General features: G+C 34.8%; 1 protein-coding gene and 1 long non-coding RNA gene across 3 annotated transcripts; one reads left to right on the top strand and one right to left on the bottom strand.

Annotated features, from left to right (window-relative positions):
- The first annotated feature begins 584 nt into the window (after nucleotides 1–584).
- SDG14 (SET domain protein 14) lies at nucleotides 585–17,928 on the top strand. 2 transcript variants are annotated; one of them, XM_088810396.1, is made up of 29 exons: nucleotides 585–2,022; nucleotides 2,101–2,156; nucleotides 2,251–2,434; nucleotides 2,686–2,793; nucleotides 2,894–2,962; nucleotides 3,049–3,117; nucleotides 3,219–3,307; nucleotides 3,436–3,531; nucleotides 3,645–3,780; nucleotides 4,339–4,411; nucleotides 4,540–4,639; nucleotides 4,726–4,850; nucleotides 5,446–5,591; nucleotides 5,782–5,886; nucleotides 6,071–6,135; nucleotides 6,264–6,477; nucleotides 6,778–6,864; nucleotides 7,024–7,080; nucleotides 7,169–7,258; nucleotides 7,396–7,482; nucleotides 8,179–8,253; nucleotides 8,391–8,491; nucleotides 15,117–15,316; nucleotides 15,413–15,457; nucleotides 15,647–15,823; nucleotides 15,939–15,986; nucleotides 16,498–16,668; nucleotides 17,530–17,637; nucleotides 17,843–17,928. In XM_088810396.1, exons 1-29 carry the CDS (start codon nucleotides 1,156–1,158, stop codon nucleotides 17,926–17,928), a joined length of 3,834 nt encoding a protein of 1,277 aa, XP_088666522.1. In that variant the 5' UTR covers nucleotides 585–1,155. The 2 variants fall into 2 exon arrangements, with proteins under 2 accessions (XP_088666522.1, XP_088666526.1); XM_088810400.1 differs by lacking the exons at nucleotides 15,117–15,316; nucleotides 15,413–15,457; nucleotides 15,647–15,823; ... (2 more) ...; nucleotides 17,530–17,637; nucleotides 17,843–17,928 and adding an exon at nucleotides 8,628–9,105 and having other exon boundaries at nucleotides 593–2,022.
- LOC18613984 (uncharacterized) lies at nucleotides 12,238–12,874 on the bottom strand. Its single transcript, XR_001927637.2, has 2 exons — nucleotides 12,754–12,874; nucleotides 12,238–12,670 (listed from the first exon to the last, which is right to left on the bottom strand). It is a non-coding gene; the product is annotated as an uncharacterized LOC18613984 (long non-coding RNA).
- Nucleotides 17,929–18,121: the final 193 nt, after the last annotated feature.

An 18,121-nucleotide genomic window follows, 5' to 3' on the forward strand; every position in this document is an offset into this window, starting at 1 on the left:
GAGCAGTATCAGTATTAGTTTAACTATGTCTTTCTCTAACAAATCCAGATGGTAACAGGATTTCAGAGATATCAAAGCAAGGTGAATCTCATAAAGCTTGAACCTTTCAAGTCAGAAGGATTTTAAGCAGAGAGCAAGTTGCTGTAGGAGACGAGAGGTTGCGAAAGTCGCAAATGCTAGGACTATAACAAGGACGAGGGCCCTCTCCCGTACTCCTGATGCCGTCCCTAATGCCATGAGGCAAAACATAGGTTTATCAACAACCCAAAACCGCGTCGTTTTGCTTTGAGCCAGCTACCACTTTCACGGTGTCGTATTGGTACGAAATCTTAATCCAAAAGCAGTAACTTTTTTGTACCACATTCTTGGAGTTCGGATTTAAACCTCAGTTTCACCACGACGCTACTTTCTCTAAACCCCCTGCGACAAGACAACAAAGAAGATCCACCTGTACTTTTAAAAAAGGGCAGGCGGTAGGCCCCCAAGTCGGCACCACCTGCCAGAGAGGGTAAGCCTCAAAAAACTGCCCCAAGCTTTATTCTACACGTTTCAATTTTCGTTTCGCGCTTCCAACGAACCCAAAATTTCCTCCTCCTCCCCAATCTCCCTCCGTCTTTCCAATATTTGGAGCCAAAACACGGCGCGATCTGTGCCACCCCGCCACACGACACCATATTTTTAAAGTCCATTAATTACTTAAACCAATAATAATACTCTTTAAAACCCCATAAAAAATATTTTTAAAAAATATAATAACCATCTCGCCTTCCACAAAACAAGACCTCTTCCTTTCCTTGTCCGTCTATAACTATAATAGTCGTAATAATAATAATTTCACATCGACTCTAATTACCCTTCGCCAACTTTTATTTTAATCTCTTTTGCTTAAATTTAAATATTCGAATCCGAAATTTCTTTCAGTGTTTTGTTTGGAAGATGGATAAAGCAGGGAGAAGCGTGCGAATTTTGTAGCTTCTTCCTATTTTGTGTTTCATTGTATCAATCGGGACTTTTTTAGGGTTTTTAATCGGGATTCCGGTGCGCGTGGTTTTCAATTGCGCAACCATCGACAACCGAATACTCTACATCTAGTTGGGGCCTTTTGTTTTGATGTGAATTAGGGTTTTGGTTGACGTGCGTAGATAGATAGGGGAGATGATAATCAAACGGACGTCGAAACTTGAAATGCCGAGTATGAAACGCTGCAAGATGGAAGAAGCGAGCTGCGACGACTACGAAGAAGACGATATATACTACGATTATAACGCGAACCCCAAGAAATTGAAATCGAATTGTTACTATTCCTACGGCGAATTCGAAGATATCAGCAGCGGCTCAGGTTATTGGAGCAGCGAGGGGTCATACTGGGCTGGTGAATTCGAGTCGAATTCACTGAATGTGAATAAAGCAAAGCAATCTAAGAAGAGTTCCAAGAAGAGTGTGAAGCCTCCGTTACTGAAATCATCTAGAGGAAGAACTCAAATTCTTCCTTCCAGATTCAACGACGCCCTTCTTGATTCATGGAAAAACGGCGAATTGAGTGTCGATTACGAGGATTTGAGCTTGGAGGACGATGAATTTGATAGTGGAAGGTCTGAATTTGATGGGTCGAGATATATGAAAGATATTCGATATGGAAGCTCGGATTTGTATCTAATTAGTAAGAAAAGAGAGGAAAGAGAAATGGATTATGTAGGAACTAATAGTAGTTTTGATTATGGGAATTATTTGAATTCTTCTTTGGCATTGCCCGGAACGGAGGAGTTTGTGCCTGGGTATAATGGTTATAAGGGTTTAGAGAAATTGAGAAAAGGGAGAGCTGGAAAAAGGAAAGATGTGTATAAGCCTGAGGATTTTGCTTTGGGTGATATTGTTTGGGCGAAATGTGGGAAGAGATACCCTACTTGGCCAGCTATTGTGATTGATCCGATATTGCAAGCTCCTGAAGCGGTCTTGAGTTGTTGTGTTCCTGGTGCTATTTGCGTTATGTTTTTTGGGTACTCGAAAAATGGAACTCAGAGGGTAATCTCATCTCTTAAGTTGCTTTTGTTGTTGTTTAGTTTATGGCTAGTATACTTATATATTCGCAATTACGAGCAGGACTATGCATGGGTGAAACAAGGAATGATATTCCCCTTTGCGGAATTCATGGACAGGTGTGTACTCTGTAGATGACCATTCTTGGCTGACGTTACTGTAATGCCTTCAAAATAAGGGCTTTCCTAATGTTCTTGAAATTTCCTTGTTCAGATACCAGGGGCAGACCCAGTTTTACAAGTGGAAACCAAGTGATTTTCAAATGGCACTGGAGGAGGCAATTTTGGCAGAAAATGGTTTCCTAGACTCAGGCCATAAGACCCAGCAATTAGGATACCCTGAAGCTCAACCCAGTGGTTCAAGTCAGGATCTGGATTATTTATGCTCTCAAAACCAGGTACGTTTCAGAACCACTTTTCTTGCATCTCTGAGTTGAGCTTCATGACATCAATAAACTTGTGGGGCATTTCTAATTTTGGTGACCTAAATGACATGGAATGCAATGTGTAGTTGTAGTATGCTCTAGCTCAGTTGGATTTTTCTTTCTTCTTCCTGTAAATTTTGGTTTAGCTCTCTGATTTCTCAATTTTTGGCTTATAAGGCTCACAAAGTAGTTAAGTTGTAAGAATTCCCTGTTGATTTCTGCAGGATGCAAGACCTTGCGACAGCTGTGGCTCAGTTGTCCCATTGAAAACTATGAAGAAAATGAAGAAATCTGCTTATGAGGCTGAGCTTTTGTGCAAACATTGTGCTAAGGTTGATTAAAAATTCTTACTTTGGAGGATGTAGGTATGTTTGAATCTGAACGCCAATAAAATTTTAGTTTCTTAAAATGGTGTTCATGTTTCCATTACAGCTGCGGAAATCAAAGCAGTATTGTGGCATATGCAAGAAGATATGGCACCATTCCGATGGTGGCAATTGGGTAAGATATCTGCAGTTTAGATTTTGTAACTATTTTCATCGATAAAGCAGTTGCAGAATTTGAGATTGTCGGTTTAACTGAATTAGGTCTGTTGTGATGGTTGTAATGTGTGGGTACATGCGGAATGTGACAACATCACCAGTAAACTTTTCAAGGTGTGCTTATGATTTTGAACTTGCCTGTTTTTATGTTTTTGTTCCCCTCTTATGTTATTGTTTACCTAAGTAATTAGGACTAATTTGTTCACTGTTTGAAGGATATGGAGCATACGGATTACTACTGCCCTGAATGTAAATCAAAGTTCAAGCCCAAATCATACTTAGTGAAAAGAGAGCCAAAAATCAAGTATGTTGGTTCAATCTGTGTTCCTCCTGTTTACAGTTCCATGTGAATTTACACATTTGTCTTAAGGGAACCCTCTAGATTCTTTTCTAAAGCTGTAGACTTAATAACGTGATAAAACACTAAAACAGATCTACGGAAAAAGGGGGGGAAAGTGGTGTTCCTCCTGACAAGCTAACTGTAGTCTGCAATGGCATGGAAGGAACATATATTCCAAAACTTCATTTGTAAGTCCTCAAAACCTACTAAAATATTTGGAATAGGTTAAAGTGGGTTGTTCTCTACTGTACTTCTATCTACCATAATTTGTTCTTACAAAAAGATTTTCTTCACATTCTAGAGTTCTATGTGAGTGTGGGGCATGTGGGTCAAAGAAGTATACGCTCAGTGAATGGGAACGGCATACAGGCTGTAGAGCCAAAAAATGGAAGTACAGTGTGAAAGTCAAGGACACAATGATACCTCTGGAAAAATGGGTTTGTTCTTTTACTTATTCTTCTTTTTTGATTCTTGAAGCATGGCTTTGTTCTTTTACTTGATTTATAGTTTAACTTGCTTCAAAACCCTTTTTTTTGGTAATTTATAGGATTATTAGAGCAAGAACGTACTCTTTCATTTTCCCACAGAGAAACGAGCTTTATTTCTTTTTTTAATTTTGCTTCCACCTTTTTCTGCTGAAGGTTTTTTTTCATGGCTGTTCTTTAATGTTTTTGAATCCTATGTAATACCTTTTTTTTTTCTCTCCTTTGAGCAGTACATATCTGGCTTGGCCATGGTAGTAGTAACTCGTTATTGTGTAGTCCTTACATGTAACTTAAGCTTATAATGCTTTCAGATGATGTTATTAAGGCTAACTTCTGTGTGCATCCTATATAACTGATGCAAAGATACTAAATTATTGCTGCTTTCTGATTGTTATAGCTCAAGGTCCCCCAACCCTCAACCTCCCAGAAACACCAAAATAATCCCATTGTTTTCTTGTTTTTTATAATATATTCTCACATGCATTATGTATGTGTGGTTCTTGTGTGCAGATTGTTGAATATAATGCCTTTGGTGTAAATACTATGAAGTTAGATAAGCAGAAGTTGATGGGTTTTTTGCACGGTAAAATATTATTTCAATAGGACTTTATTTGTTGAAGTTCTTTGATCCCTTCCTTTTGTTTTAAGTTGCAGAAGTTAATCAATCTTTAAAAGCTTGAACTTAGTTATCTACTACTTTCATTGTAATAGAAATTTATGAGCCTGTTGATGCAAAATGGACGACAGAAAGATGTGCCATTTGTAGATGGGTTGAAGACTGGGACTATAACAAAATTATTATCTGCAACAGGTATGGTATGAATCAATTTTTTAGTTGACTTTGGCTACCATTTTATGTTTGCCAGATTTATTGGAAACAAAATTTTCTGTTTTCAGGTGTCAAATAGCTGTTCACCAAGAATGTTATGGGGCAAGCACTGTTCAAGATTTAACTTCTTGGGTTTGTAGAGCTTGTGAAACACCTGATATTGAGAGGGAGTGTTGCCTCTGCCCTGTAAAAGGCATGTCATCTAAAATTAGTTTTCACTCGTTTTCATTCTTTGTTGAGATTATATATATATGTTGTGAAGATCTTTTAAGGCACTATTGTAGCTATCCAGGAAAAAAAGGGGGGGGGGGGGGGGGGGGGGGGGGGGGGGGGGGGGGGGGGGGGGGGGGGGTTGGTGGTGGTGGTGGCCTCTGAAATTTTGGGACATCCAAGAATGTCATGGGGCAAGCAATTTTCAAGATTTGACTTGGGTTTGTAGAGCTTGTGAAACACCTGATATTGAGAGAGAGTGTTCCTTTGCCCTGTAAAAGGCAGGTTATCTAAAATTAGCTTTCACTCCTCGTTGAGATTATATATGTACATTGTGAAGATATTTTAAGGCACTATTATAGCCATCCAATCAAAAAAAAAACCCGGGGGGAGGGGGTGGTTGTGGTCTCTGAAATTTTGGGCCATCCAAGATTGTTATGGGGTTTGTAGAGCTTGTGAAACACCTGATATTGAGAGGGCGTGGTGCCTTTTCCCTGTAAAACGCATGCTTTTTGTGGAGTTTGACTGTTTCTTTGAACTGTTTGTTGTTCTTACAATATGTAAATCTGCTTCTCCAGGGGGTGCTCTGAAGCCTACCGATGTTGAGTCACTGTGGGTTCATGTCACATGTGCCTGGTTCCGGCCTGAAGTTGGTTTCTTGAATCATGAGAAGATGGAACCTGCTGTTGGAATCATTAAAATTCCATCAAGTTCATTTTTGAAGGTATCTTCTGAATTAAATGATCCTTTTAAACTGTTATATCTTACGATAATTCAGTTTTAAGATTTTTTGTAGGTAAGCCTGAGGTCTGGAAATGTCATCATTTTCTGCAATGCATTTTAATATTATTATGATTACATCACAACATTTGATTGCTTTTTATCTGAGTGCGCTTTAATTGTGTGGATGACAGAGTTGTGCGATTTGTAAGCAAACTCATGGCTCCTGCACCCAGTGTTGCAAGTGTGCAACTTATTTTCATGTGATGTGTGCATCAAGAGCAGGATATAGCATGGAAGTAAGTGTTTTTTTTGGCTTAATGGCAAATGTTAATCCCAGATTTATAAGTTGAGGAGTGTTATATGAACTTAAATGGTTGCTAAAATGCATATGACTGACCTTTTAAGTGCTTGTGCTTTTATAGAACGGGCACTTTTGTTCTTAACTCATATTTGTGGCTATCTTATGTATTAAATTTACAGCTACACTGCTCAGAGAAGAATGGAATACAAATGACGAAAAAGTTAGTGTATTGTGCTGTTCACAGGCAAGGATTATGTTCCTTCCCTTTTTTTTTTCTCAACAAATGGAAGGGAATACCTTTTTACCTTCTTCTCCTGTGTGCATCATTTTTATTGTTTGGATTTTATCCTTATACTTTGGTCTTTGATGCAGGAGCCCGAATCCAGATGCAGTTGTTGTCATGCATACTCCTTCAGGGGTCTTTGCTGCCAGAAACGTACTTCAGAATGAAAATGAATGTCTTAGAGGTTCAAGGTTAATTTCATCAAAAAATGCGGAGCTCCCTGGATCCCCAGCTCCAGAAACCAATGAGTTTGATGCATACTCTGCTGCAAGATGCCGTGTTTTTAGAAGATCAAAATTTAAGGTAGATGTCAGGGAACTTGTGATTTGCTGTCATTTAATTTTTTATATTCTGTTAGTATTTGCCAAATTTCCCTGATTATATTTTTATACTTCCTGAAACCTTTCTATTTTTTATCTTCATGAAGTTAAAGTCCATTAATTTTATGCGATTAATTTTGCCAATTAAGTGTGCTTTTTTAGCTAAAGTGAAAGTTGTTTGCTGGTACTAGTTACCATTAGCTTCATATAAAGTAAACTGCTAACATGATGCAATTATTGGTATCATTATTATGTTACTTATACTACTCTTGTTGTTTGCCAGAGGGCTGAAGGGGAGCCAATATTTCACCGACTGAGTGGGCCAAGTCATCATACTCTAGATGCATTAAGTGCATTGAGCACGTATAAAGTATTATTCCTGTCCTTAATGTAGTAGATCTCCTATTTTTTGAACAAAAAAGTTTTTCATTTGGAACATACATTGTTTATTTTTCCTTCTTGGTCCTTTTATATTGGTCAATGAGGTAGATAATTTACTATATTTATAAAAACCATTATCTCGTTACAGGAAGTAGATGATTCTACCGTTTTCTTGTCATTTAAAGAACGACTATTCCAGTTACAGGTAAGCTATGATTCTTGATTATGTCCCATGGTTATTTCTTCATTGATATAGTTTTCTAATTCAATCTTACATCTGTTTGTGCCTTTAGAGAACTGAGAATCACCGAGTTTGTTTTGGCAAATCTGGTATTCATGGATGGGGCCTCTTTGCACGTAGGAACATTCAGGAAGGAGAAATGGTACTTTGTTTGTGCTGCTATCTCTGTTTCTGTCCATTTCTTAAGTCATTTATGTAGATTGGGTTTGAGGTTGGACTTCATCAAGGCAACTATTATTATGTTTGGTGTGTGTTGATAGTCAGCTTGTCTATCTTCAGGTCATTGAGTATCGTGGTGAGCAGGTTAGGCGTAGTGTTGCAGATCTTAGAGAGGCACGGTATCATTCTGAAGGAAAAGATTGCTATGTAAGTTTTTTCAAATCCCCTGTTTAGTTTATGGATGTGCTGCATCTGTTATTCAAACAGGTTAGATTTGACAATCTTTATGGTCTAGATTTTTAGTTTATAGACATAAAATTCATCATACTAATGAATCATCATGAAGAATAGTTCTGCACATGATCTTGTGGTGGCTTATACCATACAAGTACTACAAAAATCATTGAATTGATAAGCCAATGCCAATATTTTCTTGGTTTCATGAACTTTCAAGGTTTGATTATGCTGAAGTACCCACTTGATTAGTAGTTAGTCTTAGCATTTAATTTGATTTGGAAAATGTTACTAAACTTTTTGAAGACCACCTTGATATGTTTATGTAGATTGTATAATTTGCTGAAAGTCCAGAAAAAGATTGCATGCCATAGTTTCACTTTCAGCCAACCATCAGATGTTGAACCGAATGTAGGTTAAAATAAATGTCTCTATCATCTTTGTGATCATGTATATGTTTTAAAGCATTTATAAAATGGCTGAAGTTTCTACATTTGCTGTACTCAATTGACACATGCTGGAGTCTCTAGAGCCTCCTTGATTGTCTGTAATTAATCATGTTTGAAACACCCTTGCTTTCTGGATACGTCCATTTTTAATTGTTGCTGCTGCTGCCGGCTACTTTTGTTTGGTTACTGGTTTTTAATGAGTATTCAACATACAATGCAGCTGTTCAAGATCAGTGAGGAAGTAGTGATTGATGCCACCAACAAGGGGAATATTGCACGCTTAATCAACCATTCGGTATGGCCTTATAATTGGATTGATGCTCCCTCCCCTTTTCTTTCCCACCAAAAGAAAAACAGAGGAAGTCGTTATGATTACTTCTGTAGCATTACGAGTTATCTTTTTATGCTGAAAATGTCACATCCCTTTTGCAGTGCATGCCCAATTGCTATGCACGGATCATGAGTGTTGGTGATGAGGAGAGTCGGATAGTTCTTATTGCTAAGACTGATGTGTCTGCTGGTGATGAGCTAACGTAAGATTTGTGGATTCCACTTTTCTCACTCTTTCTTTTTGTCCTTGTATATTCAAGCTAGTCTGCATTCATTTATCAATACTTCAATTGCAAATTTGGATGATATAATATCATTTACGTATGATTTGTCTGGCAGGTATGATTATTTGTTTGATCCCGATGAGCATGATGAACTAAAAGTTCCTTGCCTATGTAAAGCTCCCAACTGCCGGAGGTATATGAATTAATGTCTATACTCCTCTTTACCTACAGAAGAAGCATTAAAGAGCTCCGAACATGGGGAACCTCTCCCCATTGACATATTTGATAAAATCAGAACCGAAACAGATGAGGAATGCCACAGTGTTTGTCACACATTGAGCTTGTCATTCTTTCCTTTTTTTCCCCATAACCTCATTTTTTTGTAATTCTTTACGAATAATATGTAAATTTACCAGCTCTTCGGCTGGTGGCTTTTATTGCATGGATGTTGTTGCACTTGCACCTTATACCATCTTACCTTACAATGTGACGCCTACGCCATTTTATATACTAGAATGTACTCATGTGCGGTGCACACAAATACAATAATACATATTGTAATAATTATATTTATTATATTTTTTATTTTATAACTTTTTGTAGGTGAGGATTAAAGTAAGTTCATGTATTAAAAATTATATATGCAAAATGTTATAGTCAGTAGTTAAAAATGTAAAGTAATATTACGATAATTTGTAATTTTATATAATCATTGTTAATTTAGTTACAAAAAGTAGTGCTTCTAAACAAAAGTCTATATAACGCTTTGGTAAAGCTTTACAAAAAATGTATTATTTTGCGTCTTTTTGAGATAGTATGTTATTGTTTTGTTAATACTTTAAATTTACATAAAAAATAGAGTGATAGTGTGCAATAAAACATGAAATTTGGTAATTAAATAATAATTTAAAGTTAATAGTAATTGATATTGGGTTTAGAATCATAGAATTTTAAATCAAGGATTATAATTGAAATGATAGGATTTCAGATTGAGAATATCAAGTATTATGTTTGAAAATGTAGCATTACAAATCGATGATATAAATAAATAATATTAAGGATATTATTTATTATATTTGGAATTGAAAAATTTCAAATCAAAGATATCAAACATTAGGTTTGGACACGTAGCATTACCAAATCAACGATAACAAGTATAATTATTTGATCTATATTATTGTAGACGAAGGATATAAAGATTATGTTTGGTATCATAACACCTTATATCAAGAATATCATCTATTATCAAGGATATTTAGTGGATATCATATTTGATACTACACAAATCTCATTCTTAAGTTGATGCCATTATATATAAAAATATCAAGCATAAAATTTGATGTAAATATTTAAATAGATATTATATTTAACCGTACAAAGAGCATCTGCGAATAATTCCTGATAAAAGAAAAATCTATTTCAATACCGTTGTACTGCACGATCACAAAATCCATTTCACTTCTGACTTGGCTAAAATGCAAAAAAAAAGTAGAAAAAAAAAGCTTAAATGCTCTCACATAGGGTGAAGGAAACCATGAATGTGACTCTCTACAAAAGAGAAGAACTAAAGGAGAAATGGAAAGTGTACAAGGAATAACGTTGAGAAGCTTTTTCCTAGTGAAAAGATTTGTTGTAGAAAATGGTAGTAAGGTGGTTTGACTTATGTACTGAAATGAACGGTAATGATTTGATCATTGCTCAGATAAAAATGCAGTGAATAGTTACCTTTTAACAATTACAGGTGATCAGAAGAGACAGGTTATGCTTTGAGAGCAATAAAATTGTCGCTTACGCCATTGAATTTCTTTGTCATTTTTTTAGAATTACCTTTTTTTTATCTTAATTATTGTCTTTATTTTAATATCTGTAGATATTTGTGATGGTAGAGGCAGTTGTTGTATACAAAGTTAACATCAAATAGTTGAAATTGTCAAGTTGATTTCTTACATGTTGATAATCCCTTATAGTCCATGAACAAAATTAAGATAATTATCTATTGGTATGCATTTGCAGATATCTGTGATGTTAAAAGCATTTTGTTATATACAAAAGTACATAATTCTGTACATTCATTCCCACCTAGCTAACAAAAAGTTTGTCGTTATCAACAAAATTAGCATAATTCTATGACAAAGCTGAACAACTGACCTTGCTTGGTTTTGCACAGCATTTTTGTAGCACTCCCTCAAAATTAGCCTAATTCATTGTACAATTTATTCATAATAGTACAGAATTTTCAAAAGAGAAAAGTCATAGGCTAATAAAGCAGGATAATATTAGAAATCAGTTCTTTTCATTCTAAAGAAGAGATGTACGCACCTCAAAATATTAAAAATAGCATAGAATGGTGCTTAAAACTAAATAAGCAAGATTCCTACACTTCATAAGAACAATGTATATTCTTTTGTTCTAGAAAACAAAAGGTTGAAAAGTCCACTGCAACAAACAATTACAAATACTATATTACACAACTAAACAACAACTAAACTTTTACATTAGTTTCATTGGACTAACTATCAGGCTCTTAAACTTGAAAAAGTATCCATAAAGTGATGGTTTGAATGTAACTTGTTTAATTTCATAATAGAAGTAAAAAATAATGTATCAAAAAGAAGAATCCTCTCGATGCACCATAATATAGTGTCATATCAGATTAAAAGTTTACAAATCATATTATGTAAAATAGCTAATAAATAATTATTGACACCTTTATAAGCATTTGCATCATAATACATGGTGAACATACATTGTCTCAAGGGAAATAAAATAAATAAATTAACGCATTTGTGAAATCCCCATTATGTCACTAATTATGCGTAGAAATTTGAAGAAAGTAATTATCCATGGATGTACTGAAAGAAGTAAATAACAACCCCATAAGTTATTTAATTTTCCTCAAGTAGTTAAAGCCCAAAAAACAATGCTATCACCTTGAGATACAACACAACTGATGTAGATTTTTGTTGGTTTATGTTAATATCTCACGGTTTTTCACAGAGCAAAAAAAAAAAAAAAAAACCATCTCGTGGTTTTCCAATGGAAGTGAATTGAGCAAAATATTAAAACAATGTAGTATTGAAAGGTGATAACAGCCTCAATCAAAATTATAATTTCAAGCAAGGGAACTAAGAAATAAGTTCTAGCAACTATATAGTTTAATCTAAATATCCCTAAAACATGTAAACAACAATCTCCTCATTCAAGATACATAACGTAGAAAAACTATGAAGCAAATGATTTACAATTGTTATAAGTGCTGACAAACAAACTGAAGCAGAATCCTCTGCGAAACAAAAAATGACAAACAAATGAATATAGAAACCCATGAATCATAGAAACAAACAAATAATTTAGGATAAGTACTAAGGAAAAGAAACAAGCATAGGACAATCAGTACATGTATAAGCAACTTTTATGAACAATCGTATATTTATTTTTCCCTGGAGGATAATATTTTCACATCAACAAATAGACAGAGAAGTTTGAAGTTTATAAAAAGGTTAGCATTTTCTTGTAAGTCAAGCAATAAATTCAAGTCCAAAATTTGTACGTAAAAAGCATAGGAATTACAGATAGCACAAACCTAACCTAAAACAGGTTTATGTAAATTTTTGGAACTTGTGAGTAATTCAATTTCCCCACAAAAGAATGGAAAAAGTCAAAGTAGAAATTAAAATCATAAACAATAACAAAAAAAATTAATAAAAACAACAACCTCAAGAACATGATAAAACAAATAGGTACATAGCAAAGAATAAATATGGTAAATTTTCGCAAGAACAAATAGAGAGATTAAAAAAGAAATAAAACCTATAACTAATAACAAAGCAAGGTCATAAACAAAGAAAATATAGGAAATCTAAAACAACTCAAAGAAGACAAACGGTGTTGAACCCAAATGGCGAAATTGAGAGGTAAACACAGGAACACATAAAAGCATAGATAAAAGAGGGAAAAAATGCAAATAAAAGGAAAAAGAAAACGAAAGAGAGAAAATGCTACAGTAAACTTTTGGAACCCACAACACCTCCAGCAAAGACAATTGAAGACCCATGATTGACATCGAGAGGACAAGGCCAAAAGGTCCAAAACACGGCACTGAATTCAGGTAAGTCACGTCTAACTGCCGTACAAATTGGAGTCGTTGGGTTCAAATCCCTATAAACCAAAAACTTTCACGTCACTGTGAAACAATAGAAGAAACACATAGAAAAAAAAGAATGATATGGGAAGGAAAAAACCTTATGTGGGCCTTAAGCTAAAACCCAACCAAACCCAAGATAAGAAACCCCTTGAAAACGTCACATGTCATACAAATAGATTTTCACTTATTGACCTCAAGGATATCCGCATGAGCTTCCTTTAATACAGAGGTATAGATATTTATTGTTGGCTCAAGAGAAATTGAAGATAAATTAAATAACATTTTACAAACCTAATTCCATTTTTACTGGAACAAGTATGTCAAAGACATCTTATCTTATTATCTAATATATATAAATTGTGTCTTAGTAACTTGTTTGAGCTACCTTTGATTGGTTAAACTCATTTGTATATACAAATTTTCCAAAGTTCTAGTCCATGGTGAGGTTTATGTTGCAGGTGAAGATGGATCTTCTATGCAAAATTAAGGTGGCATTTGATATTTTATAATATAATATAATTATAAGGAAGATAATATTATAATGTTTGATATATTAGTAAAATAAAGATTAAAATATAAAAAAGATAATATCAATTTTCAAAATTATTCCTATATCTTAAAATATAAGTTTAATATATTTATATTTTTTTATTATTAATTTTTATATCATATCATCTCTTACATATATTTTTCATAACATATATTTTGTTTTCATTTCTTAATATAATTTCCTATATTTTATATTTTATTTAAATTTCTTTTCTTTTAAAAAGACAATATCTAATATTTTATTTTAAGTTAAAAAATAAAAATATTGTAGAGTACAATGCAATATGATTACATTAATTTTAGACTGCAATTACGTTACATCTATTAACTGTAATATGATTACATTGTAGTGTTTGTTATAAAATAAATATTATAATATAATTTAATTTGATCTATTATAAAAAATATATTCACACTTCTCTCATACTAAACGCTGCTTAAGCCCTTAAACCTTAGCCATTATGTTTGGAGACCTGAGCACGTTGATAAGGAACCAAGTAGCTCAAAAATATTTTAACGAGGCCCATTTTCAGATCCATTTAACTCAGCCCGATCCAGGATTCAGATCCGTAATTGAACCCGTTTCATTTTTTATTTTCCTTTTTGAATTATTTTTAAATATGAGGATTTCGCGCGTCACCTGTATAAATACCCCAAGATTGAAGGCCTCTTACAAAATATTTGAATTCGAAATTCTTCTCAGATTCACGAAGAAACAAAAGAAAAGAGAGAATGAGGAAGCGATTGAAGAGAACGAAGGGAATTTGCAGTTGCACATCTCCTCGTTGCACTGATCGCTCTTCCTTCAGTTGGTAATCTCTCTCTCTAACGATTTGGAGCTTGATCATTTTGATTCTTTCAATCCTTTTTTTATTCCATTGAAATTTGGAGCTGGTTCGACTAGTTTAATCATGCAAAATAACAAACTATGAAAGTTGAATCTGATGAAATGAGCGATCAAAAGGATTTTTAAATTTAAACTACTTTGAGTTTTAGCCGATTCAGCTAAAACAATTTGATGATAAAGCCTTTTTTTCATTTATGATAGTTCTTCTCATTCATCCAACTTCGAAGGTTCGCGCTTCTTCATGTATCGACGATGTTTTTTCGAAAAAAGAAACAAGGAAAGAAAATAAAAATCTCATTTCTGTTGATTTTTTTATCCTAAAGAAAAGGTCTCCATGAAGAATTGATCTAGAAGTTTAAATGAGTCTCTGCTCTTCAGAGACGATTCAGCGTTAGTTCTACAAATTTTGGCACTCGAAATGCATTTTTCTCCTCGAATGCAACCTGTCGCTGTTTTAGAATAGGTTGAACTAATTTCATAATGGTCAATTGAGTTCATTTAATCGTCTAAATCTGCTTGTTAGCTGAGAAATGGTGGAATTTGAACTGAACTAATTTCATAATGGTTTATTCAGTTCATTTAATCGTCATCTGAGAAATGGTGGACTCTGAAATATTCACTGACTTTTTAAAGCTCTGTAAATCTTCAAATTTCCATAATGCTTAAGGTTTCTGATTCTTTTTTTAAAGCTTGACATTGAAGGTTCAGTTTCTGTTATTCCGTTAAATTTTCTAAGTTACCAAAGATATCCTTGATATTAATTTCCTTTCAGTTAATTCTGTTATTTGATAATATGTTAGAACAGAAGTTGATTATTGAAACGTATCTAGTTTGTACTTATTGGTTTTTGCTCAAAACAATACACGATTACTCTTAAATATTCAGAAAAAAAAAAAAAATTCTCATGAATTAATTTTCGAGAAAGTGATCGGCCCGCCGAGTCAAGTTCATATGTTGATTCAGTTTTTTTGTTCTTTTTTTTTTCTCAGCAACCAAACAGTAATTAATTGTTAAATTTTTGTCATATGGTTAAATTAATCTATAACTTTCATATACTAAAAAAGGTACGAGCAGGATATGTGGACATACATAGCCAGGTTTTTGGATGGAAGATCATTGGTGATGCTGGGAGCGGCGAGTAAATGGTTCAACAGCGTCATCATGCAAGACTGTGTATGGAAGTTCGCATGCCTGCGTGATCTTCAGGTTCCTGATCCTGGCCACGTGGCATTCAGTTGGGCCAAGCTCTACGCTTCAGCTGTTGGTAACCATCAAATCCCTTTATATACACGTGTACATTAACTGTTTAATATTTAATTCCACTGCTAAACATAGCTGTCTGATTGACATGGTTTTGCAGATGGGAGTCACTCTTACATGTTCCGCCAGCAGGAGAAACATATTGGTTAGATATTTTTATCAAATCCAATGGCTTGTTAATAGTTTGGAGTTCAAAGTCTAGCACCATTAATTGTAGATTTTGTTGGATGCATTTGATTAATCTATAGCTAGAATCTGAAATTATGAGCTGGTGGTCTTAGTATAAGGACAATTTGCTATTGACTGAGTTTTGTTTTTCTTGGGGAGTAATCAGACTGGATGCGCATTGGGGCGTTTTCTTTCGAATCAGAAGTAGCATTTCTGAGCGAAAGGCTGAGTGCACCTGTGAAAATCCCAAAACAAAAAATCGTAGATGATATGTTGCAGTCGTGCGGGACATGCCTGTTAAGGAAAGTCAAGACAGGAATCTGGATAGCTGGTACTGTTAAAAATGGGGCAAATTTACTCCTGGCATTTTTCTTTTGTAGTATGGTCTCATGTTCTCATGCAAGTTGTGGTCAAAACTCTTACCTAAGTTTGTGCTTCAACATGGTTGATGTTTTCAGATCTACAGCTTGTTCGATGCCCCGTGTGTGACCAAGAAAAATGTGAAGGTGAGCAATGAAATGACTTACTGCCCATTAAAGTGCAGAGTGAGAGATTTTGTTCCTCTTATTAAGTAGATGAGAGTCTTGATAGTAGACTATGAACATGCAAGTCAAGGGTTAGAAATCTTGATCTTCACAGTTTATCTCCGTTGTCTCATTTTCTTTTGATCTCTGTTCTGTTCTCAACTACGCTCCGTTTTGTGATCTTATTTGCCACCTTAACAGCGGTGAGCTAATTAATCAACAGACTGGATATCCTTGTATTTGTCAGGACTATGCTTTACACTGGATGACGTAAAGACCAAAAAAAAAAAAAAATTGGCGGATGCAATCCTGCTAAAACATAAATGACTGGTTTGGTTTATATAATGCCAAATTTTATCTGAGGGCAGGTTGAGAAATCTGCAGAGCATGAGTTTAGGGTCTAAACTGTACCACACACATGAAAACTGTTCTCAAATTTTTTGATAGAAAGGAATACAGACGTCAAGGAAAAAACTTGATTGTTTTTATGTAGGGACAATGCAGATGTTGGATGCCAGGCACATTGAGCTGTTCCTTAGTCAGGGGTACCAGGATGGAAGTTGGGACTATGAGCTTGTTGGATCTCATGAAATCAAAAAAAGAGTACCAGGAGCTTATGGGTCCATTTTTGACTTCAAATACCTCACAAGCAAGACAGCAGCAGGTAAAATTTTATTCTCCACCTGAAGTTTACTCATTCTGTCATTGTCTTCTTGTCAAGAATGCATTCACATTACTTAGCCCCTGTGGATAGAATCAATCAACAATTATTGAGATGAAAATGCTTTGGTGGCTGCCCGATCCATTCATGACCAAGCCAGAAAAGTTTATTAACTGAGCTTTGCTTAATGAATTAGGTATGAAACCTCTTTGTTCCACCAAGCTGACATGTGTGCTCCAACAGACTGCTAAGATTTAATTGAAAATTGATAACTGAACTTACTTTATAGGACGGGATTGGGGCAGCTTTTTGGTGTTATAATATTTCAGTTTTCTTTAACCACTCAACAAATTCTATAATAAGTTGGTGAGACGGAATAGTCCTTGTTTCTTCAATTTCATCTAGCATAAGGATAAAGGATAGTCCTCTTATTGCTTGCTTGCTTGCATAACTAAACCTTGAATAATCCTCTTAATCAATAATGCACAACTTCCAACTGTCTTTTAAAATGAAAGTTCCATTCATCATTAGCAACTTCTTAATTAATTGGTTATATCACTGATTTAGAATACTGACCTTCCGATTTATGGGGGGTTCAACCAACCAGATTTACTGCTAGAGCATCTTCCTGTCACTTATCATCTCAATTTCCTGCATCAAATGTCAAACAGTACTAGAACACAGTAATTACTCTATTACGTAAATAAAGCTCTATATGGAGCTAGCTAAGCATGAGAAAGCCTTTACTTTTCTGATCCTAAATAGGTGGCTGTAAAAGCTTCTCTGAGTTAAGTGAGGTTGGTTTACTCCCCTTACTGGAAAAGATGCTGAACAATCTGATTTTGTTTGCCAATAAACTGGCAGGGGTCTTCAATTATAAGTCATGGATAGGACGAGCCAATGACTTTCAACCAAAAGCTATAATTACTCTTCATGCAGTTGCAGTCAACACCAATTTACAAGAAAATCAAGGTAACAAGTCCACAATCTGCAAATCTTGTGAAAAAAATAATGAAAAGGAAATTTGCAAATTACATGGACTGATTGGGTGTAGCTGGCATAGTTTGGAGTTTTTCACCGTGGATTTCAACTATGAATGACAAGATTGATTGGAGAAGATTTCTTTTCCAATTAATTAATTTGTTGTGATTTGTTCAGTTTTCTTTCTTTTTCTAAGCAGGAATTCTAATAAAGTACCATACCATGAGAGCAGGAGCTGAAGGAGAAATTGTTTCGATTAGAATCTCTCAGCAGCTTCTATGATACTGGTTGAACCCCCACACGTCATTGCAGTAGTTCTGTTCCAAGGCCGTTTGTGACTACTTTCGAAAATTTCTCATCATTCAAATTGATTTGTTCTTACTTCTAACTGTTCCGTTAGAATAGGAAAGTAGGACTCAAAACATATGAAAATTGGTATTCCCCCACGTAGACTACCTTTTCTGCTCAGCATCAA

This window comes from Theobroma cacao, chromosome 1 (assembly GCF_053813885.1).
Source record: "Theobroma cacao isolate CCN51 chromosome 1, ASM5381388v1, whole genome shotgun sequence".
Taxonomy (NCBI): domain Eukaryota; kingdom Viridiplantae; phylum Streptophyta; class Magnoliopsida; order Malvales; family Malvaceae; genus Theobroma; species Theobroma cacao.

Coding starts and splice junctions, on each gene's coding strand:
- SDG14 (XM_088810396.1), top strand. CDS start 1,156: ATGATAATCAAACGGACGTCGAAACTTGAAATGCCGAGTATGAAACGC. Junction 2,435..2,685: donor ATTTATGCTCTCAAAACCAG/GTACGTTTCAGA, acceptor TGATTTCTGCAG/GATGCAAGACCTTGCGACAG. Junction 4,640..4,725: donor AAAATTATTATCTGCAACAG/GTATGGTATGAA, acceptor TTCTGTTTTCAG/GTGTCAAATAGCTGTTCACC.